The 20386-nt window shown below is 38.6% G+C and overlaps 1 protein-coding gene across 1 annotated transcript in view; it reads left to right on the forward strand.

Annotated features, from left to right (window-relative positions):
* Positions 1–588: 588 nt before the first annotated feature.
* ZNRF2 (zinc and ring finger 2) overlaps positions 589–20386 on the forward strand; it is a gene marked incomplete at both ends in the record, with an annotated part of 77493 nt that continues 57695 nt past the window's right edge. The window contains one exon of the mRNA XM_084229803.1: positions 589–1045. Within this exon, the coding sequence (XP_084085929.1) occupies positions 589–1045 (457 nt within the window). The remainder of the gene's footprint in view (positions 1046–20386) is intronic.

Below are 20386 nucleotides of genomic sequence, written 5' to 3' on the forward strand. Positions count from 1 at the left end.
GCGACGGTTGCCGGGAAGCGCGCGCCGCCCCTCCCGCCCCTCCTCCTCTCACGCGCCACCCGTTTTCCCCCTTTCTCCGTTAATAACAGCCGGGGGGCGGGGGGAAGGTGGCCCCGGCGGAGGCTGGGCGGGCGCCTCCCACTCCCCCGCGAGCCGCCGCGGGAGTACCAGGATGGCGGCGGTAGCAGTGGCCGCCCGGGAGGAGGCGGTGCCGAGGCCCGGGGCGCAGAGCGCAGCGGTGGAGGCGCAGAGCGGCAGCGGCCCGTCGCGGCGCACTAGAACCGAAACCAGCGGCAGCCGCGCAGCCACCTGAGCCGCTCCGCGCGCCGGAGCCCGCGAGTGGCGCCCGCCGGGGCCGGGACCCCCTTCCTCCGCGCGTCTCCTCCGTTCCCGCGCCCCCGCCGGCTCGCCCGCCCCGAAAAGAGCTCGCCGGACGCCCCTCGGGGCACCGGGCGGCGGCCCTGGACGTGCGGACTCGCCTCTGGGCCGGCCGCGGCACCTCGGCCCTGCCCTCTCGCTGCGGCGCTCGCTCCAACCCACCCGGCGCTCCGGGCGCTGCGCGCGGGCCGGGCCCCGGGCAGGGCGGCCATGGGCGCCAAGCAGAGCGGTCCGGCCGCTGCTAACGGCCGCACCCGGGCGTACTCGGGCTCAGATTTACCTTCCAGCAGCGGCGGAGGGGCCAACGGGACCGCGGGCGGCGGCGGCGGCGGCGGGGCGCGGGCCTCGGCCGCGGGGAGGTTTCCGGCTCAGGTGCCCGGCGCGCACCAGCCCAGCGCCTCGGGCGGCGCCGCGGCGGCCTCGGCGGCCCCGCGCAGCCGCTCCCTCGGCGGGGCCGTGGGGACCGTGGCGTCGGGGGCCCGCGCGGCGCAGTCCTCCTTCAACATCCCCAACAGCAGCAGCGGCCCGTACGGCTCGCAGGACTCCGTCCACAGCAGCCCCGAGGACGGCGGCGGCGGCAGGGACCGGCCGGCGGGCGGGGGCCCGGGCGGGCCGCGCCTGGTGATCGGCTCCTTACCAGCTCACCTCTCGCCGCACTTGTTTGGAGGTACGGCCCCCTCCCTCCCAGACGCCCCCCCTCCCCGGCTCCCGGCCCCCGGCGGGCGGCACGTGGGCCGCGCTGCTTCTGACCCTGCTGCTTTTCTCCTTCAGCCTGGGCGCGGGGGGATTGCCGCGCCGCCGGCTGGAGGAGAAATCGCCTCCCCAGCCCCGCGGCGCCGCTGCCGCTGACCCTGGTGTTTGGGTTTTTGAACGCCGCGTGCTCGCTCACCTCCTAGCGACTCCCCAGCGGAGAAGGTCCTCGCTTTCCGCAGGAGGCGAAGGGAGCAAATGCTGTTTTTAAAACAAACCGGCGCGACGCGGTGCTTGCGGCTGTTATCAGGAAGCCTAGAAGATCCGTTGCTGAAATGTAGTTGTATCTGGGGACTCGAGGGGTGAGCAGTGTTTAAGGGCCAGATCCGTGTGTCTAAAATTAGCACGAGCACTTGAAAAAGGAGGGCGCAGTTAGTCTCTTTTGCACCGACTTAATATAAGACGCCAATTCTGAAGTGCTGTGTAAATAGTCCTGCCTGCCTCGTATAGTTTAATTGGATGAATGTGCTGATGGAAAGTGTGTCTTTAACCCAAGTAAAGGGCTGCTTTAGATGGTGGTTAATGTGACTTCTGCTTAATTTGGACAGAGCATTTGAAAATTGAAAACAATGTAAGGAGAGAAAGTAAAACTTATTACAGCTCTGACTGCAAGATGCAGTAAGAGCCCTAGGTGCTTTTGAAAATCAGTGTTTACTGGAGTTCTGAGGTCACTTGTGCAAAGTGGAAAATTTTAATAGCAAGATGTTGTGTGTTCATGTAAAAACAAGAGGAAGGGTGCGCTTGATGTGAGGAAAAGTAATCTGAGCGCTTTAGTTTTATGGTGATCTACCCACTTTGCTTGAAAATGGTTTATAGTAAATGAATGGAGACACTTCCACCCCCATGCTCTCCTAGTTCAATCAAAGAAATAGAAGTTAAATCTGGCCAGAGATTTAACTTCTGTCTGCAGAAGATAAACATTCCATATCATTGCATTATGTCTGGTGATACTAGATAAATTTGTAGTTGAGTACACATAGTGAGAACACCATCTCCGTTTTTGTGCTCCTTTTGCTCATGTTTATAAATGTGAGAAATTTGAGTGGGGAATTGGTAAAGTGGAGCATTTAGTGATGTCATTTAGCTGTTGGGATGTTCTCTACTGTCGGTCACCGTGCAAATTCAAAATGGGAATGTTTCGTGTTTTCCATCGTCTTAGTACTTCTTTGCACATTCAATAAAGAACAATTTAATTACCTTACTTGCTGTAATTTTGCTATGTAAATAAAAATAGTAAGGTTTCATAAAATGGGGCTTTCTTTCAAGAATCTTGTTTTCGAGAAAAATAGCTAGTAGCCGTCCTTATTGTGGTTAATCACAACTAACATAAATGAAGGTGCTGTAGTCACCACATCAAGAAATAACAAGACAGTTCTCTGGGAATGGGGAATGAGAGCAAGAATAAGTTAGTTTTTAAAAGTATCTTTAAAATGAAAACTTGCATTTAGCAGTATGATCATCAAAAAATATTTAAAAGCTTACTAATGATGGGGATAGGAAGGGACTTGTCAAATTAATCTTATTTTTGTTAATACACTGATGACTGTTTTCATTGATTTTCTTAAAGTGCTGATAATTTCCTTTAACAAAGATTTGTGTACTTTGTGGGTTTATTTTCTTAAAATATGTTCCATTTAACGGGGGCAATTAGTTGAGCCTTCATTCATAGTAAATTAGCAAATGACAACTAATTACTGAAAGTTGGCAAGGAAAAGCATCTTTTTTCTCACCATATTTCTTAGATTTTTGTACTTAATTTATCTTTTTAGTACTTTGGGGAGTTAGGATGATTGGGCCAGTAGCAGCACGATGACACCAAAATTAGAGGTCTGGCAAGTCTAGCACGATGACACCAACTTGTGGCAGTTTTCCTTTACCTGATCTCTGGAGAGAATTGAACCCTAGTGTATGCAAGAGGGCATCTATTGTATGCAAAAATGAACCTTTTTCTTCTATGCATTTACAATGGTTTTAGTTGTGGATCTTAGAAAATTTGAGAAATAGTCACCCTGGTTGTCTTCTGTGTTTGGTGGTACAGATGAGAAAACCCAGTTCAGAAAAATTGAGAGGGGATCAGAGAAATTACCTTTTTCTGTTCTATGTTGGGATTAGATCAAAGTGCGGGTACCTTAAAGCAGAGTGCACTTTTTAGTGGCATTTGCTTTAATAAGATATTAACCTACATTTCAGTAGATGGGGAAAGAAACTTAGAGAAATCTGTTTCTCACCATCCTGAAATTTAGGGAGCTAGATGGTGAATATAATTATTTAACAATTACACTTGATATTGCACATCAACTTTTTTTAGTACTTATAGTATTAATGCATTTATTCAGTTGCAAACTCTACAAATGTTTGGGCAGATACAAAGTAACTGTCTGAAAATTGAGAAAGGGACTGTTTTTCAATTTTCAATGGAAAGTTGTAACTAATTTTGTGAAACTTACTTTAATTGTTGTTTATATGTTAACCTCTTCTAATTAAAAAAATGACACTAATAAGATACAAAATGATTCTCATGTGGGCTTTTGTAATTTTGTAGAAAAGAAAAACCTACCCAGTAAAAAAAATTAGATGTCTCCCAAGTCTAATTGTTATTCATGCCATCATAATTATCACATTGAATGAGTTTTGTGTTGGCTTTGTGGTTTACTTCTTTGGGAATATATATTCTGGAAATACGCATTCTGATGTCTAGAGACAGAAGAGAACCAGAGAGGTGCCTAATCTAGATTAATTTCACTTTACAGAAATATCCTGGAATTGAGTTGTTGAGTATCAGAATATGATTTAATCCATACAGGAGTTTTTAGGTGAAGTAGGTCTTTCTTGGTTTTGTTATTCTTTTCAGACTACTAATTTAGTACTATTTAAGTGAATAGAAGCCTTTTTTTGTCTATCACCTTTGTTGAAAACTGGTCTTGAAGGATATAGTATAAAATTTTAAAATATTGGGAATCTTGACTTTATATCTGTAATTTTCTAATACCAGGTTGCTAATGCTCATGGAAACAATTATTATGGATAAAATTATCTTTAATGGTCCAGCAAGGATGGGGGAGATGAATTGAACTATAAAAATACACCAATGGGTGGAGACTATTTCTGAAGAAATCATAAGGAATTCTCGGATATCCATAAAGCCGGAAGTGAAAATGTAAAATGAATTGATCTAGACAGGTAACTGGTGGTACTGGATTGCTTTTAGTCTCCTGCTAATTGGCTTGAGCTTATTTGGGTGTGGTGTACCCAGGAGTATTTCAGTAGTGTGATTGTAATTCAGGTGCCTCCTGTTTTTTAAGGAAACATTCCTGCTTATATTGCAGGTGTGTGGGATATCTACTAAAACTGAGTATGTGAAGTGAAATTGTATTTCTAGGCAGATTTCTCTTAATCTTCAAAACAGATGTGTGTTTTTAAAGTGTTAGTTTATTTTCATTAATTAACCACTGTTGAAATGTTCTCATTCATTACTTTTTAAGTTTCTAATGCCTACATGTTTGAATTGAGCTGTTGTGGTTAATCTACATCCTGTTTATGTTTTTTAATTCAATTGAAGATCTTTATGGGGCATGGCAAAAGAGAACTGTCTGCTGCCTAAGTATGACATTTTTTAACCACACCCCTACTAGTCTCTCCTCCCAGCTGTCTGGGGAAAAAAAAAAAGAATTCTGGTAGTTAATGTTTGTAATCTCACCATATGAGATACCTTGATGGCGTGCTTGTGTTATGTCTACATGTGGCCCCAGTCATGGAAATTTCTGCCTCGGGAATATTTTGAAAGTTTTCTTGACTTCAGGGTGGAAGGCGGGCTGGGGGAAGTGAGCAGTGTTTTATGTTGTACTGGGTAGCATCTGATCTGAGAGCTGCTTGTTCTAAATACCTGACCAAGATACTTTAGATACTTTGCAAAGTCAATAGCAAGTTTGTTCTTTTACTAACTGGTAATGTCTCCAAGTCCTCCTACCCCCTCCAATTTCATTTCTCTACTGAGTAACTAGTACATAGATTTTTACTTGTTTTGGGGTTACTTATATCATTAATTAGATACCAGCTTTCCCCATATTTGTTACCTATCTTGTATTGTACTTATTTGGTACATATACAGTGGGTATATTAATAAATGAATTAGAAGAAAGAAGTATACAAACTACTTTATGTAGCACAGCTCCTTATAAATGTTTTAATTTCGTGTATACTTGACTGGCATTGACTAATGAGTTGTTTGTTTCACACCTAGTGTTTAGAAATTGGGGGACATATGCCCTTTGTATCAACAAAGAGTTTGGAAATACCTTAAATTCTGAATGTATTCATTTTCTTTGTCATTTATGAAAAGAATTATTACAAATTTAGCTACCCAGAGGAGTCCATAATCTTAGTTTCTATGGATCAGGAGACTGAGCTTAAGTTAGCTGGGGTCTCTGCAATCCTGCAGTCAAAGTATTGACCAAGACCGGGTTGTTTATCTAGAATCAACTGGACAAGGATCTGCTTCTAGGCTTCCTAAGGTGGGTGGCCGAATTTCATGGTGGTTCAGCTCCAGACAGTCTGCTTCTTCAAAACCAACAAAGAAGAGACTCTTAACAAGAAGGGCTGGTGCTACACTGTTAGTAATTACGTACATGTACTCATATACAGTTCATCACCTGCCTTTGCTGCATTCCACGGGTGAGAATGAAAGTCATAGGTCCTGCTCACAGTAGAGTGGGGTGGGTGTGGGTTGATACAAAGGAATAAATATAGGAAGCAGGAGCAAGGGTCATTTGTGGCCAGCCTAAAATCTGTCTGCCACATTGATTACAGACTGGTTGGCTTGCTAAATATGTGACTATTGTAACTTGTTTTTAAACTCGCTTTTTACTCACTTTGGATAAAGTTGTAATATTGCTTATGGTATATGTTGCTTTAATAAACTTGAATTGAGCCTTGATTGGGTCTGAGCATGGTCCTTGCTGGGTATAAGCATGGGACTTCTTCCTGGTTTTGCTCAACTCTCAGTTGAATTTGAAAGATGGACAGATGTGATTATGATACACTGTACCAAGTGCTATAATAGTATTAGCAAAATGCTTTGTGAGATATTACTATCTAGGGCAGCCAGAGAATTCTTTACAAACAAAGGAAACATTTGAACTGTTTTTTGAAGAATTTAAAAATTTTATGCAGGGAAGCACCTCAGACTAAAGAAGAATGTATACACAAACCTCCATTCATAATAAAATTACTTGTTAGGAAAGGAAAATGGTAATAGGAAGATAAGCTAGGACTCTTAGAATATATAGTTGGTAAAAGATGACTGAAGTGAAATCATAGCATTGGTGAGGGAGAGGAAAAGTTAGACTTGATTGAGCTTTCTAAGGTATAACTGATAGGATTGAGATCCTGCATATGTTCTCATGTCATTAACCAATATTAAAAATAAAGAGGGAAAGAGAAAGTACTTAGGAAATGATAATGTGTTCTCTAGACCTGTTAAGTATTGAGTAACTATAGGATTTCCATTTAGAAGCATCCTTTAAGCATTAGAAATTTGGGAAATTAACAGTCTCTAGTAATTTAAGACATTACAAAAAATTGAGAAATCATTAGTTTGCAGATAAGTGAAGCCAAAAAGTAGGTAAGACTACTGAAGGATGAATATAGATTGAGGAGCGAGCCTGGAATTCTGAGGAGCAAGAATTTTAAGAGGCAGACAACATAGGAGGCCAGTGATTAGAATTGAATCATAAGGAAAATCAGTTGTTTAAAATACCCTTTTATATAAAATTTTAATACATGTTCGTCAGAGAAAATGAAAATACAAGGACATAATTGTATCTCATTTCTAATGTTATAAGAAATAGCAGAATAAATTATTGATGTCTGTTTCTTCACATACATGCACTTACATATTTTTTGACATAAAATCTGAAACATTCTGTATATTCTTTCAATTTTTAAAACGTTTTGATGTTCTAATATTTAAAAATTACAAATTTTCCTCAAGAATTGCCTTACCTGAATCCCACACATGTTGGAGTGTTTTGTTAATATTCGGTTGAAAATAACTTCTGATTTTCCTTGTGATTTCTTCTTTGATCCATTGGTTATATATTCTTTGATAATTCTCTTTCCACTTCATCAGTTTCTTCCTTCACATTTTTGTGTAACATGATTTTATTTGCTACCCAGTATTTCAGGATTCAGCTAATAATTATTGGAGCACCAGCCTTGCCATACATTGTTCAAAGAATTCAGAAATGAAGAAAAGAGACACCTAGCATGGGTTCTACATGCTCCTTGGGGGAGAGAATTTTGATTTAAAAAAAAACAAAAAACAAAAAACAGGGAATCTTTAAAGTATGGCTTTCAAAGTATGGCTTTAACATTGTAGGGTAGTAAATTTACTTCACTAGCAAAAGGACTACCCTTTTGTTATATGTGTTAACCAGAAGTATTGTGTTCTGGTCAGAGAATGCTAAGATTCTTTGAATTGCAAAGTATAGAAACACAGCATAATAAAGCACTAACTGGAAAAACAGTATATTCTCTCTAATCACTAGAAAGGATCCTAGGGTAGCTCACTGACTTGAAGGAACAAGGGCTAGAAACTTGGGTCTCTGGCTGAAATTCAGCCATTCTGTGAATTTCACACACGTCTACTACACCCTATTGTCTTCTGAAAATAGACCTTATTTAAGCTGATGGCTTGTAAGCCATGGTACTTTCACCCACTTGTGATCTGAGAGGTCTGAAGGGAGTTTTCTGTCAAGCAGAAAACTGTCAGTCACTGAAGGGAAGGAGATAAGATTCTGTGAATGTGCAGGCTGTTCTGTTAACTACTGGTAAGAGCTTGGTTGTCTAGTTAGGGTGGGTGTCAGGTTTGAGTCCAACCATTCCATGTGACCTTATTAAGCAAGCTACTTAACCCCTCTGTACTTTAGTTTTCTCATCTCTAAATCAGGATAAAAATACTTGCTTTTTAAGGGGTAATCTCCCAGTTCTTTGGTTGCTTGTATTGTCCTTCTTGAGGCACACCATTGTTTTTGGTGGAACACAATCTCCTTGTGGTAATTAGAAGGAATGTGTGTGAAGTAAAAAGAAATTCGCTTTCGGACTTCAGTGTCTGAAGGAAAATATTTCTGCCCTCCCCCTTTATTGATAGTTTAGCTTGATTCAGAATTCTTGATTGGAAATTGTTTTCCCTGAGAGTTTTAAATATATTGCTCTGTTGTTTTCTGGCTTCTGGTATTGCTGTCTAGCACAATGATACTATAATTTTTTATCCTTTTAGGATCTTTTTCACCCTTGGGTTTCTTTATATGCCTTGGGACGGGTCTGTTTTTATCCACTGCACTGCATATTTGGTAGACCCTTTTACACTGCTCTATCATTTTGGGTAGCTTTTGCAGTATTTCTGTGGTTATTTCCTGTCCAATTTTCTTTACTCCTTAGATATTGGACAATTAGAAGGATCACTTAGAGTGATCCATACATTCCCTACTTGTGGGTATGGTATCTTTTTCTAAGAATATTTTAGTGATATGTATTTATTTGTGTTTCTGATTACTTAATTTCTTCCCAGTTGCTTTTTTTCTTTCTTTGCTTTCACTCTTTTCTTAGGTGATTTCTCAAATGGCTGGTGATCGTTGCCTGATTACTCACACTTTTAAATGAGGCACTAAAAGACTGATATGAAGTTCTCTCTGCAAGTAGGGTGATCTGCAGGGCTCTTTCCATAGAAATATGAGATTACTGTCTTTTCTCTTGGGCTGGTCATGATTTCCAGAATGGCTCTTCTCTGCAGGACATATTGTTGATACCAGCAGAATGAGAAGAAAGTTAGGAGTCTTAACACACATTTTGATACTTTTCATTTTCTCTTCATAATTAGTATCAATAGGTATCTCTGCCTTCAGCTATTCTTATTGCCCCCAAATCCAGAAACTTTACCCTTTAATCTAACAGACCTTTAATCCATTCCACATTGGGGAAAACAGTTGCCTTCTCTCTTGAAGTTGAGGAGGACAAATGAGTTCTAACTGCATCTTACACAGACTTGCAATGAATCTTTCTCTTTTTTAGTCTAGTGCTTGCCAATTTTTGTCTTTGATGTAAATCAGGTTTTCTACTTTTCTAGTTCTACAGTGAAAGTTACCTCTCATTTTCTTCCAGTTTATATTACTCCTCTCCTCCCATTTTTCTCTATCTTTTTGTAGGCTTATTACTTTTAAAAATACATTTTTCTGATTTTAGTAGGATGTGTGTGCAGAGCAGATCTGGGCTGATAAATTGTTCAGGAATTTGTCTTTAACTGGAAATCTCTTTTTTTAATAGAAAGAATACAAATCCATTTCTACAAAATTTTGGTAATTGAGATAAAAATAGAATGAAAGTAATTTTAGTCCTCTTCTGGTGATCTCAATTCCCATCTCTCTCTCTCCAGATATTACTGTAATTGTGCTTTGTATGTATACCTCCCAACTTTTTAATAAAATAATTTACATACTTACAAATACATAGAAAAAAGTAGCTTCATTTTATATGACTTTGCATTGGAGGTTGCTGTGAAGAATGATGTCATGCATGCTATAGTCTTCAGTAACTTACTCATTTCTCTTTAATGTGTGTTTAGGAGATTTTTTTTTTCCCTAGGAGGACTTGTAAATTAATTCTCTCCTTTTTTGACAGATGTCTGTACTGTTTCTTAATGTGTTTGTACCATAATTTATTTACCCATCTAATGGGCAAGCATTTAGAATGTTTCCATTTTTCTAATGTGGTAGAAAGTAACTTTATGTATAATCTTTGCATATATATACACAGAATTTTTTAGGATGGATACTATTCTGACACCTACTACAATTCATTTCTGACACTAACCACCTGGAATTAGTGTCAGACTCCACAGGTTCCAGCAAAGCCTGCCCTCACTTAAGATGTCAGTCACACTTTGAAGGTCTACTGACTACAAACTGGGGGGGGGCTGGGAGGACGGAACAGGTCTCATGATCCCTCAGCAGATTTGATAATATTGGAGCAGTTCACAGAAAACAGGAAAATGCTATACATAGGCTTGCAGTTCTGTTATAAAAGGTATAAATTAGGACCAGTTAAATGAGACACAGTGAGTGTTTGGTCTGAGAGGATCCTGAACACAGCGTTTCCCTGCCTCCTCCTTGGGGAATCAGACTGCATCACCTTTTGACACAACAATCTGTTCACGAGCTAGGAAACTCCTTAGAGCCTACGTGTCCAGATTTCTAATTTGGGTTTTTCTTATTCTCCAGTGTACTTTAATTTGAGTTTTACTATATAAAGATTGTTGATTGAAATTTGGTTATGTGATAAACTCAGCATCCAACTCTCCCTCTGTTGCTCAAGTTGACCTGGCTCACAAGTCCCCCAACCCTCTATTGACATGGTTGGCCTTTATGGTGATTATGTCTCTTGACCTCCTCCCTCATAATCTCCTTACCAAAACATCCAGACTTGATCCAAGAGGTTCATGAATAATGAAGACACTCCTTTCACTCTAGAAATTCCAAAGATTTCAGAAGCTCTGTGCCAGGGACCTGGGGACACAGGCCAGACAACTTCTTTATTAAACAACAAATTCCTACAAGTAGAATTTTCTGGCTGAATGGTATCCCCACTTTAATTTAGGTATTGAAATTTCCCTCCAAAGACATTACATATTTATTCTCCTGAAATATTACATTATAAAATACTTAGTTTTTCATAACTTTGATGGTAATGGATGTTATTCTTTTCTACTTTATTTCATGAAAATTTTGGTTTGCATTACCTCATTGCTAGTGAAATGAGGATTTTCCATGTATTTATTGGCTCTGTATAATTTCCTCATTGAATCGGTAATTCATTGATTTTTCCCATTTTCATCTTGGATTGTTCATTTTATATTGATTTCTAGTTCATTATATATTCTGCAAATTAGTCTTTTAGTCTTTGTTGTTTGTATGTTTTTAAATAGTTCCTCCTAGGTTATTGATTTATACGATGAACTTTTTCTGAGTTAGCCTGTGTCAGTTCTAACAGTATAGGGTTGTGAATTTAAAGTATTAAAATGGTAGTCAAAAGTCTGTTGCTGCCTGTAAATGAAGAAAGAACCTTTATTAATGGCAAGGGTTTTTTTTTTTAAATTGTTTTTTAGCTATCAAATATATATATTGATCTAATTTCATAGGAGTTTAACTTATGTAAATACCTCATTTTGTGCCATTTTTGTATTTTTTATTAGATTCTTAAATATTTTTTATTTTTATTTTCAAAGGACTTGAATAGTTTGCTGGAGTTAATGGTATGCATTTTTTATTGAGGTAACATTTGTATACAACACTGTATATGATTCAGAGGTGTAGGTTCACACTTCATATGTATAACCCCATTCTCACTGCCAAAGCATCCATAGTCCTTTCGGTGCCCTCCATACTTTGTTCCCCAATACCATCCTTCCCTTCTGTTAGCCTCATATCTTCAGCCAGATTTCTAGGGTTTTCTTTTGCCCTGCTTCATTGTTTTCTTTCTCTGTATTCTACATAGAGTGAAACTGTTGTTTTTCTTCTTCTGACTTACTTTGCTTAGCATTATCCTCTCCATGTTGAAAATGGCAAGATTTCATCTTTTTTAATAGCTGAGTAGTATTCCATTGTGTATATATATGTATACACCACATCTTCACTTAGGCTGTTTGCATAGCTTGGCTATAGTAAATAGTGATGCAGTGAACATAGGAGTATGTATATCTCTTTAATTAAGTGTTTTTGCATTCTTTGACTAGATACCTAGGACTGTAATTACTGGGTCATATGACACTTCTTTAAAAGTTTTGAGAAACCTCCATACTATTTCCATAGTGGCTGCACAGGTCCAGTGTATGAGGGTTTCTTTTTTTTCCCACATCTTCAACACTTGTTACTTCTGTTGTTTTAATACTTTAGTTATATATATTTTACGTCATTGTTCATTTCTTTACAATGTTTGCTTTCTTTTCTCAGGTATAGTCCCCATAGAATTTCTACCACCAATTCACCTTGCTCCATCACCATAGTCCGTTTTGCTCAACCCACCCTCCTTTTGATCCCTCTCCCTCCCCGCCCCCTGCAGAACATCTCTCATTGTGTTTATTTTTGTTTTGTTGTGTTATGCTTTTTCATTGTTTTTTTCCCCAATCCCTTATTTGGTTCCCCTATATTCCTCCTGTAAGTGAAACCATCTGATATTTTTCTTTTTCCTTCTGACTTATTTCATTGAGCATTGAGCATAATCCCATCTAGCTCCATCCCCATTGCTGTGAATGGCATTAGCTTATCTTTTTTGATTGCTGAATAATATACCATTGTGTATATGTACCACATCTTCTTGATCCACTCATCTATTTTTGGGCACTTGGGTTGTTTCCAAGTCTTGCCTATTATAAATAGTGCTGCAGTAAACATGGGGTGCAGGTATCCTTATGAATTGTTTTCCTGTCCTTTGGTTGGATCCCTAGGAGTGGAATTGCTGGACATATGGTAGCTCCATATGTAGTTTGAGGAGCTTCCACACAGCTCTCCATAGTGGTTGGACCAGTTTGCATTCCCATCAGCCATGTAGGAACTAGTTCCTTATTTCTGGTGGTTTTTTTTAACATGGACCATTCTCACAGATGTGAGGTGGTATCCCATTGTGGTTTTGATTTGCATATCCCTGCTGATAAGTGTTGATTTTTGCTTCATGTGCTTACTGGCCATTTGTATGTCTTTGAAGAAGTACTATTTAACTCTTTTGTACAGGTTTTAACGGCATTATTTTCTTTTTGTTGAGTTGTATAAGTTCTTTGTAGATCTTGGATATTACTCCCCAGTTGGATGTATGATGTACAAATATTTTTTTTCCATTTGTTAGGGTATCTTTGTTTTGGTGTTAATTTCTTTCTCTGTGTAGTTTTTTAGTTTGATGTCCCAGTTTATTATTATTTTTAAAATTTCCTTAGCCATAGACATTCTTTTTTTCTTTATTGAGGTAGTATTTGTTTAGTGGACTGTATAATTTAGGGGACTAGGTTTATACCTTCTCAGATATACCAGTTTGTTTTTGATTGTGTTTCTTTTGTGTGTCAAGTCCCAGAAACATCACTGGAACCAGTGTCATGGAATGTTTTGCCTATGTTTTCTTCTATGTATTTTATGGTTTTAGTTCTTAGCTCCAAGTCTTAAATCTAGTTAATTTTTGTGTATGGTGTGAGATAGTGGTCTAGTTTCATTCTTTTGCATGTATGACTGGCCAGTTTTCTCAACACCATTTGTTGAACAGATTTACTTTTTGTATAGTTTTCTCTTTGCTCTTTTATCATATAGATTAACTATGTAAATGTGTATTTATTACTGTGCTCTTAGTTCTGTTAGTCCATCTATTGTAGTCTGGGAGAGTGATAGCTCTTATTTTCCGTCAGACTTTTTGGTTCTTTTGTGCTTCCATAAATATTTTACTGATTTTTTTTCCTATTTATTTGAAGAGTGCCATTGAAAGTTGGGTGCAGATTCCACTGAATCTATATTTTGTTTTTGGTAATATGGCCATTTTAGCAATGTTAAGTCTTCCAGTTCATGAACAGGGAGTATCTTTCCATTTCATTGTGCCTTTTCTTTCCTTTAACACTGGCTAATACTTTTCATTGTACATGCCCTTCACCTCCTTTGTTAAATTTATTCCTGTGTATATAGTTCTTTTTGATGGAATAGTAAATGGAATTGTTTGATTTCTTTTTCTGCTTCATTATTTGCATGTAGGAAACCAACTGATTTTTGTATATCGATTCTGCAGCCTGCTACTTTACTGTACCGATTGCTTTTAGTAGATTTTTAGTGGAGTCCTTAGAATTTTCAATGCGTATTATGTCATTTGCAAATAGTAATAGTTTTAGTTTTCTTTCTCTTGTCTAATCCCTTTCATATATCTCTCTCGTCTAATTGCTCTAGCTAGACTTCTCAATGCTCTGTTGAAAAGTTTTGGTCAAAGTGGACAGCCTTGTTTTGTACCTGACCTTAGAAGAAACACTTTTCAGTTTCTCATCATTAAGTATGATGTTAGCGGTGGGTTTGTCATTTCTGTCTTTTATTATGTTTATGTATGCTATCTGTGTCCATAGTTTTTTGAGAATTTTTATTATACATTGTTGTTGAGTCTTATTAAATGCTTTGTCTGGGCCTCCCCAGTGGCGCAGCGGTTGAGCGCTGGGTTGCAAAGCTGCCCGCAGCCTCTGCGGCGCCGGATTGATCCTCGGCTGCTCCCTGGCCACTGGAGGAGGGTCCCACATGGCGCGCAAACCCCCCACTGCTCCCCTCAGCAGTGTACCTCAGTCTGCCTGTTCTGCTCCCCGCTTTGGCTCTGGTGAATTCTCTCACCCTCCCACACTTCTGACTGTACCCAGTGTTTGTATAAATAAATAAAAAATAAAAAAAATAAATGCTTTGTCTTATTATATGAATGATTTTTAACTTTTGTTGATGTGGTGAATTATATTGATAGATTTGCAGGTGTTGAAACATCCTTGTGTCTCTGGAATAAATTACACTTGGTCATGATGTATGATTTAATGTATTGTTGAATTTGGTTTGCTTAGATTTTGTTGAGAATTTTTGCGTCTGTGTTCATCCAAATATATTTGTAGTTTTCTTTTTGATATTCTTGTCTGCTTTTTGTATCAGAGTAATGCTGACCTCATAAAATGTTGTTGGAAGTATTCCCCTGCATTATTTGGGGAAGAGTTTGAGGAGGATAAATATTCACCTTTGAAAGTTTAGTGTAACTCACTAGTATACTCTGTTCTGGTCTCTCTTTTTTTTTGGTAGACTTTTTGATTATTGTTTCAATTTCCTTATTTGTAATTGTCCAGTATAGGTTCTTTTTTTTTAAATTCAGTTTTGGAGGGTTATGTACTCAAGAAATTTTGTTCTTTTTCTATTATGCTATTTATTGGTATATAGGTGTTTATAGTATGGAATTATGATTGTCTATATTTCTGAATTATCTGTTGTTACTTCTGGCTCATTTCTGATTTTCCTTATTAGAGTTTTCGCCCTTTATTCCTTGTTAGTCTACCTAGCGATTTGTTTATTTTTTCAAAGAATCGTCTTGGTTGATATTTTTTACTCCATTTGATTTTTAAATTTCGTTTATTTCTGCTCTATTTTTAAGAAATTTCCTTCTAGCTTTTGGTAGTTTTTTTTTTTTAATTTTTTTTTTATAGAGGCATGTTTTTATTTATTTGTTTGTTTGTTTGTTTATACATGCACTGGGTACAGTCAGAAGCGTGGGAGGGTGAGAGAATTCACCAGAGCCAGAGCGGGGAGCAGAGCAGGCAGAAGGACCGAAGTACACTGCTGAGGGGAGCAGCGGGCGGCAGGAGAGGTCTGCGCGCCATGTGGCACCCTCTTCAGGTGGCCGGGGAGCAGCCAGGGATCGAACTGGCGCTGTAGAGGCTGCGGGGCAGCTTCGCAACCCAGCTCTCAACCGCTGGGCCACCGGGGAGGCCCTAGCTTTTGGTTTTGTCTGTTCTTTTCTACTTCTTTAAGGTATAGTGTTAGATTATTTATTTGACATAATTCCTGTTTCTTGATGTAGGCCTATATTGTGAGAATCCATTTCCTTGCTTTTTCCTGTGCCCAGCGAAACTAAGAATACCCAAAGTGTTTAATGAAAGATATATGGTAAAAGTCTTGAATGTGCAAGTATCTCAAATAAAAGTGAAAACAACTTAAAAGTAGCACTGAAATTTGTCCCTGCTTTGTCTATTCCTTATCAATTGGCAGAGTTTTGGGTTGATATTAAATGTTTTATGTAGTATCCACTGTAGTAAAGTGGATTATAGTGGTTGATTTATTTGTAGATTGTCAATTCTTAAGAAAAGAACAAAGGTTAGGGAACATTGCTTTTACAGTCAATATGTACAAGTATGAGGGAAATTTCACTTGTCCAAAGAATGTAGTAGAGAAGTGATTGAACAAAAAAATCTTTTAAAAAATTAAGTAGAAAATGGGGGGCCTCACTGGTGGTGCAAGGGGTTAAGTCTCAGCACTATGAAGCTGTCAGCAGCCACTGCAGCATGAGTTCCATCCTCAGCCAGGGAGATGACCCATATGGTGCAGCAGACCTCTTCTGTCTTGCCTACTGCTTCCCTCAGCAGTGTATTTTCAGTAGATCTGCCTGTTCTGCTCCCTACTCTGTCTCTGGTGAATCCTCTCACCCCCTGCATCTCTGGCCTATATCCCGGTTCTTGTATGCACAAATAAATAAATCTTTAAAAATAAGTAGACAATGGTTAAACGTGTTTATAGTTTTCTTCCTGTGTTTTTTATTTTCACGAGCCCAGGAAGTATAAATGAGTCAAAGATCATAATAACTTTTATGTACAACATAATGTAATCCAAAATAAAACTGCAAACTAAAGGGAACTCTGCAAGAGGAACCAGAAAAGAGAGTTTTGTCAATGTTTTGCCAGTTGGACAGAGTATACCAAGTCTTTGAATATGGAATTCTTATTCACGGAAGATGAGGGCTGAAGAAAAGGATCTGCTCATCTTTATAGCCTTCCATATCGAGCTGCATGAATTGAAGAAGGTGACTATAGTGGCAGAACCTTGGCCTGGAGTTTCTTCAGTATTTATGGGGCGAAATAGTTAAAATCCATGTAAAGGAGCTTGACTAAAATCCCTCAAATTGATCTGGGGTATGGTTAGCTGTATTTGCTTTTGATATATTTAATGTTTTTGGAAAGCCATGGGTATGGTGAGAAGTTTTACTTTGAGGTCAGTAAAACTAGCTTTATGACCTTTATATTTCATTTTCTTGGGCTTTGATTTCCAAGATAGACGAAAGATTAAGGAAGTTTTTTTTTTAATTTGAATATATTACTATAGGCCAAATCCCATGATTATAAGCTCCACAAAAGGTAATTAAATTTATTGTACAAGAAGAAATGATTATATCAGCAACACAGAAAGAGAAGTGTGCTCTTGCAGACTAGCGCACTAAAGGGAGTCATAGTGAAACTTTTAGAAAGGGATGTGCTGGTGCTTGCTCAGAGAAGGAGGCAGTTTCACATTTCACAGGGTGTGGAGAACTGGTTTTGTCAGCATCACTCCTTCAGTTTTTGAAAGCAGTCTTCCTCTGTATGAGAGTCAAGCTCTGGAAGAATTGAAGAACTCTGACAAGCTTTCTGTATAGAAAGTTAAAGTCTGTTGGGAACCAAATTGCTTACGCTTCATTGACATTATTCTTGTTTTTGCTATGTATGTACTTAAGTAATGTCTTGAGACACTTTTTAAAGTAGTTTTATATGTAGTAAGAACCAGAGAGAATTACTCCTTGTACTGTGTTTGAGAAAGTGATAGTGCTTGCAAGCAAAAGCAGCCCAGGGATTAGTGTTTAGTCTTTTGTGTTTTAGCTAGCTTTAAAATTTAGCATGGAGGAAATTTCAACTGTTCTGTTATTGTCTCTATATTTGACCTTTACTTAATCAAAAAAAAAAAAAAAAAAAAAACCCGAAAAAACCAATGCTTGCTGCAATTGTTTAGGTAGACTTTTTGCCACAGGGAATGCAAAGATAAAAAATACTTTCCTTCAAAAAGCACATAGTCTGGTGGATAGAGAACTTGAAAACACATGATTATAATCTATAAGTGGTATAAGTTTTGTAATTTTGCTCCCAAATTAGTATATGTACATAAAAGAAGTACATAAAAGAAAAAGACAAGAAGGTAATATTCATAAATTAAAAATTCCTCCCCTAGTAGCAATACTGGTATTCTGTGTTCTCCTTATGCATTGTTGTATATTTGTACCTTCTGTAAGCAGAAGAAATGATAGTAATATTACCATCACAATTCTTATTGTTACTACTACTTTACCATCTTTATTCATGACTCTAGGCATATACCCTGAGCTTTCAAGCCCCAAGGAGCAAAATCTATTTTGGACATCTGCATCATTGAGAGTTTGTAATAATCCTATAGAACACTGACTGGTCTCTTATGCATCTCCTGAAAGGAAGAATTCTGTAGCCAAACAAGTTTGAAATAACACATAAAAGAACAACAAAGAAAATAAAAATTACCTGAAAATACACTCCCTACTTCTGTTTCCAGTAAAACTAAGAATGCCCAAAGTGTTTATTAATGATAGATAGATGGTAGAATGCTTGACACTTTGACTCTTTGGTATAAAAGTGAGTGCATCTCTTTATACATAAACATTTGTATATCAGTTTTTTACAGTCACATCACCACATTGCCAGATAACTAATTTGATGTTTATATTCTGAACTTTTGTGCTATCCAGGGATATGCTAATATACACACACAGGGATTTTTGTGAACATTGTTTTACAAAAATGAGATTGCATTATAATGGATAGTTGTCTGCATCTTGCTTTTTCTCACTTAAAACATTATAAAAATTCCTTAAGTAATATGTATTTGAAATTCTTATGGCTACATGATATTCTGTGGTAGGGATGTTGGACAAATGACCAAACTGGTTTTGTTGGTAGTCAGTTTTTGCTAGTGCGAACAAATAAAAATTTATGTTCATATGCTCTCTAGATACTATGCTATTATCCCTAGGATAAATTACCAGGTGGGGATCACTTAAAGGGTAATTTAAAAAAATCGCTTTTATTATGAAACATTTTAGATAAACAGAAAAGTATATACAACATATGCATTTTAACACTAATAAAGTGAATCTTCCTTACCACCACCCATGTTGAGAAATGGAACATTCATGGCTTCCTACAAGCTTCCTCTGTGCCCTACAATCAGTGTCTTGGTGCTGGGATAACCATTGTTTTCCTTATCTTTCTTTTTAGCTTTACCACTCAGTTATGCATCAACTAAACAATAAATATCCTCAAACAATTGGCTTGGTTTTGAATATCATATAGAGAGTCATTCTGAATATATGACATTGTTTATACTTTTTATCCATGTTATTTATTGTCTGTAGTTGTAGCTTACTCAATTTCATCTATACATCATATTGCCTTCCATGAATGCCACAATTTATTCATTTTTATTGAATTGGTGTTCTTATCAGTTTTGTTTTTTTATGAATAATTCCATTTCAGATGCTGACTGAAAGCGCAGTTTGTTACTTGTGATTTTTTTTTAAATTTATTTATGTATACAAGAACTGGGGTACAGGCCAGAGGTGCAGGGGGTGAGAGGATTCACCAGAGACAGAGTGGGGAACAGAACAGGCAGATGGATGGAAATACACTGCTGAGGGGAGCAGCGGGCAAGCGAGGAGAGGTCTGCTGCACCATGTGGGTCGCTCCCTGACTGGGGATCGAACTCATGCTGCAGTGGCTGTGGCCAGCCTCATAGGTTGCATCTTAACCCCTGCGCCACCAGGGAGGCCCTGTTACTTGTGATTCTAACTGCATGTGGCCCCCATATTCTCTCCCCAGACTTAAGGTGCCCATTGCAAGCACAGATTATGATCTGTGCTTCAGACTGCTGGTAATAAATTAGAGGTTCCCAGGACAGACACCCACCTCAGGTTTCATTAGCTTTCTAGAATGGTACATACATCTCAGGAAATCCATTCACTCACTAGATCACCCGCTTATTACAATGGATGCTAAAGGATAAGAATCACCAAACAGGTAGAACAGATGCATAGGGTGAGGTATGGGAAAAGATGGGAAGCTTCCATACCCTCTCCGTGCATACCACTCTCTCTGATTTACTTGTGTTCACCAATCAGTGCTCCAAAATCCCTTTCTCTTGGGCTTTTTTTGAGACTTCATTATATAGGCACGAGTGATTAAATCACTAACCAGTGATAATTGAGCTCCGAGCCCTCTTCCCTTCCAGGAAATCAGGGAGTGGGGCTGAAAATCCCTCTATTCCTCTTGGCTTCCCTGACTATTAGCCCCATTCTTAGTTGTTTCCTAAAAGTTGCCTTCATTAACATGACATAACCTGTGTAACATAACTTTAATATTCTCAACAGTTATGAAATTCCCAGGGGAGCTGTCAGCCAGGAACTGTAGGTGAGGACCCAAATATGGATGAGAAATACATTTTTTTAGTCATCTGAATGACTAAATACACATAATTCAATAAATCATATCTCAGATTAATTTTAGGAATATTGAAAACATTGATGTTTTAAAAATACTCATCACTCTTTCAAATGTGCCCAATAGAGTATAAATACCCTAGTGTTTTGAGATTTGCCGGCATCCTTTAAAACATAAATTTTACTTGTT

The sequence above is a fragment of the Talpa europaea genome (assembly GCF_964194135.1).
Source record: "Talpa europaea genome assembly, chromosome: 3".
NCBI classification, from domain to species: Eukaryota; Metazoa; Chordata; class Mammalia; order Eulipotyphla; family Talpidae; genus Talpa; species Talpa europaea.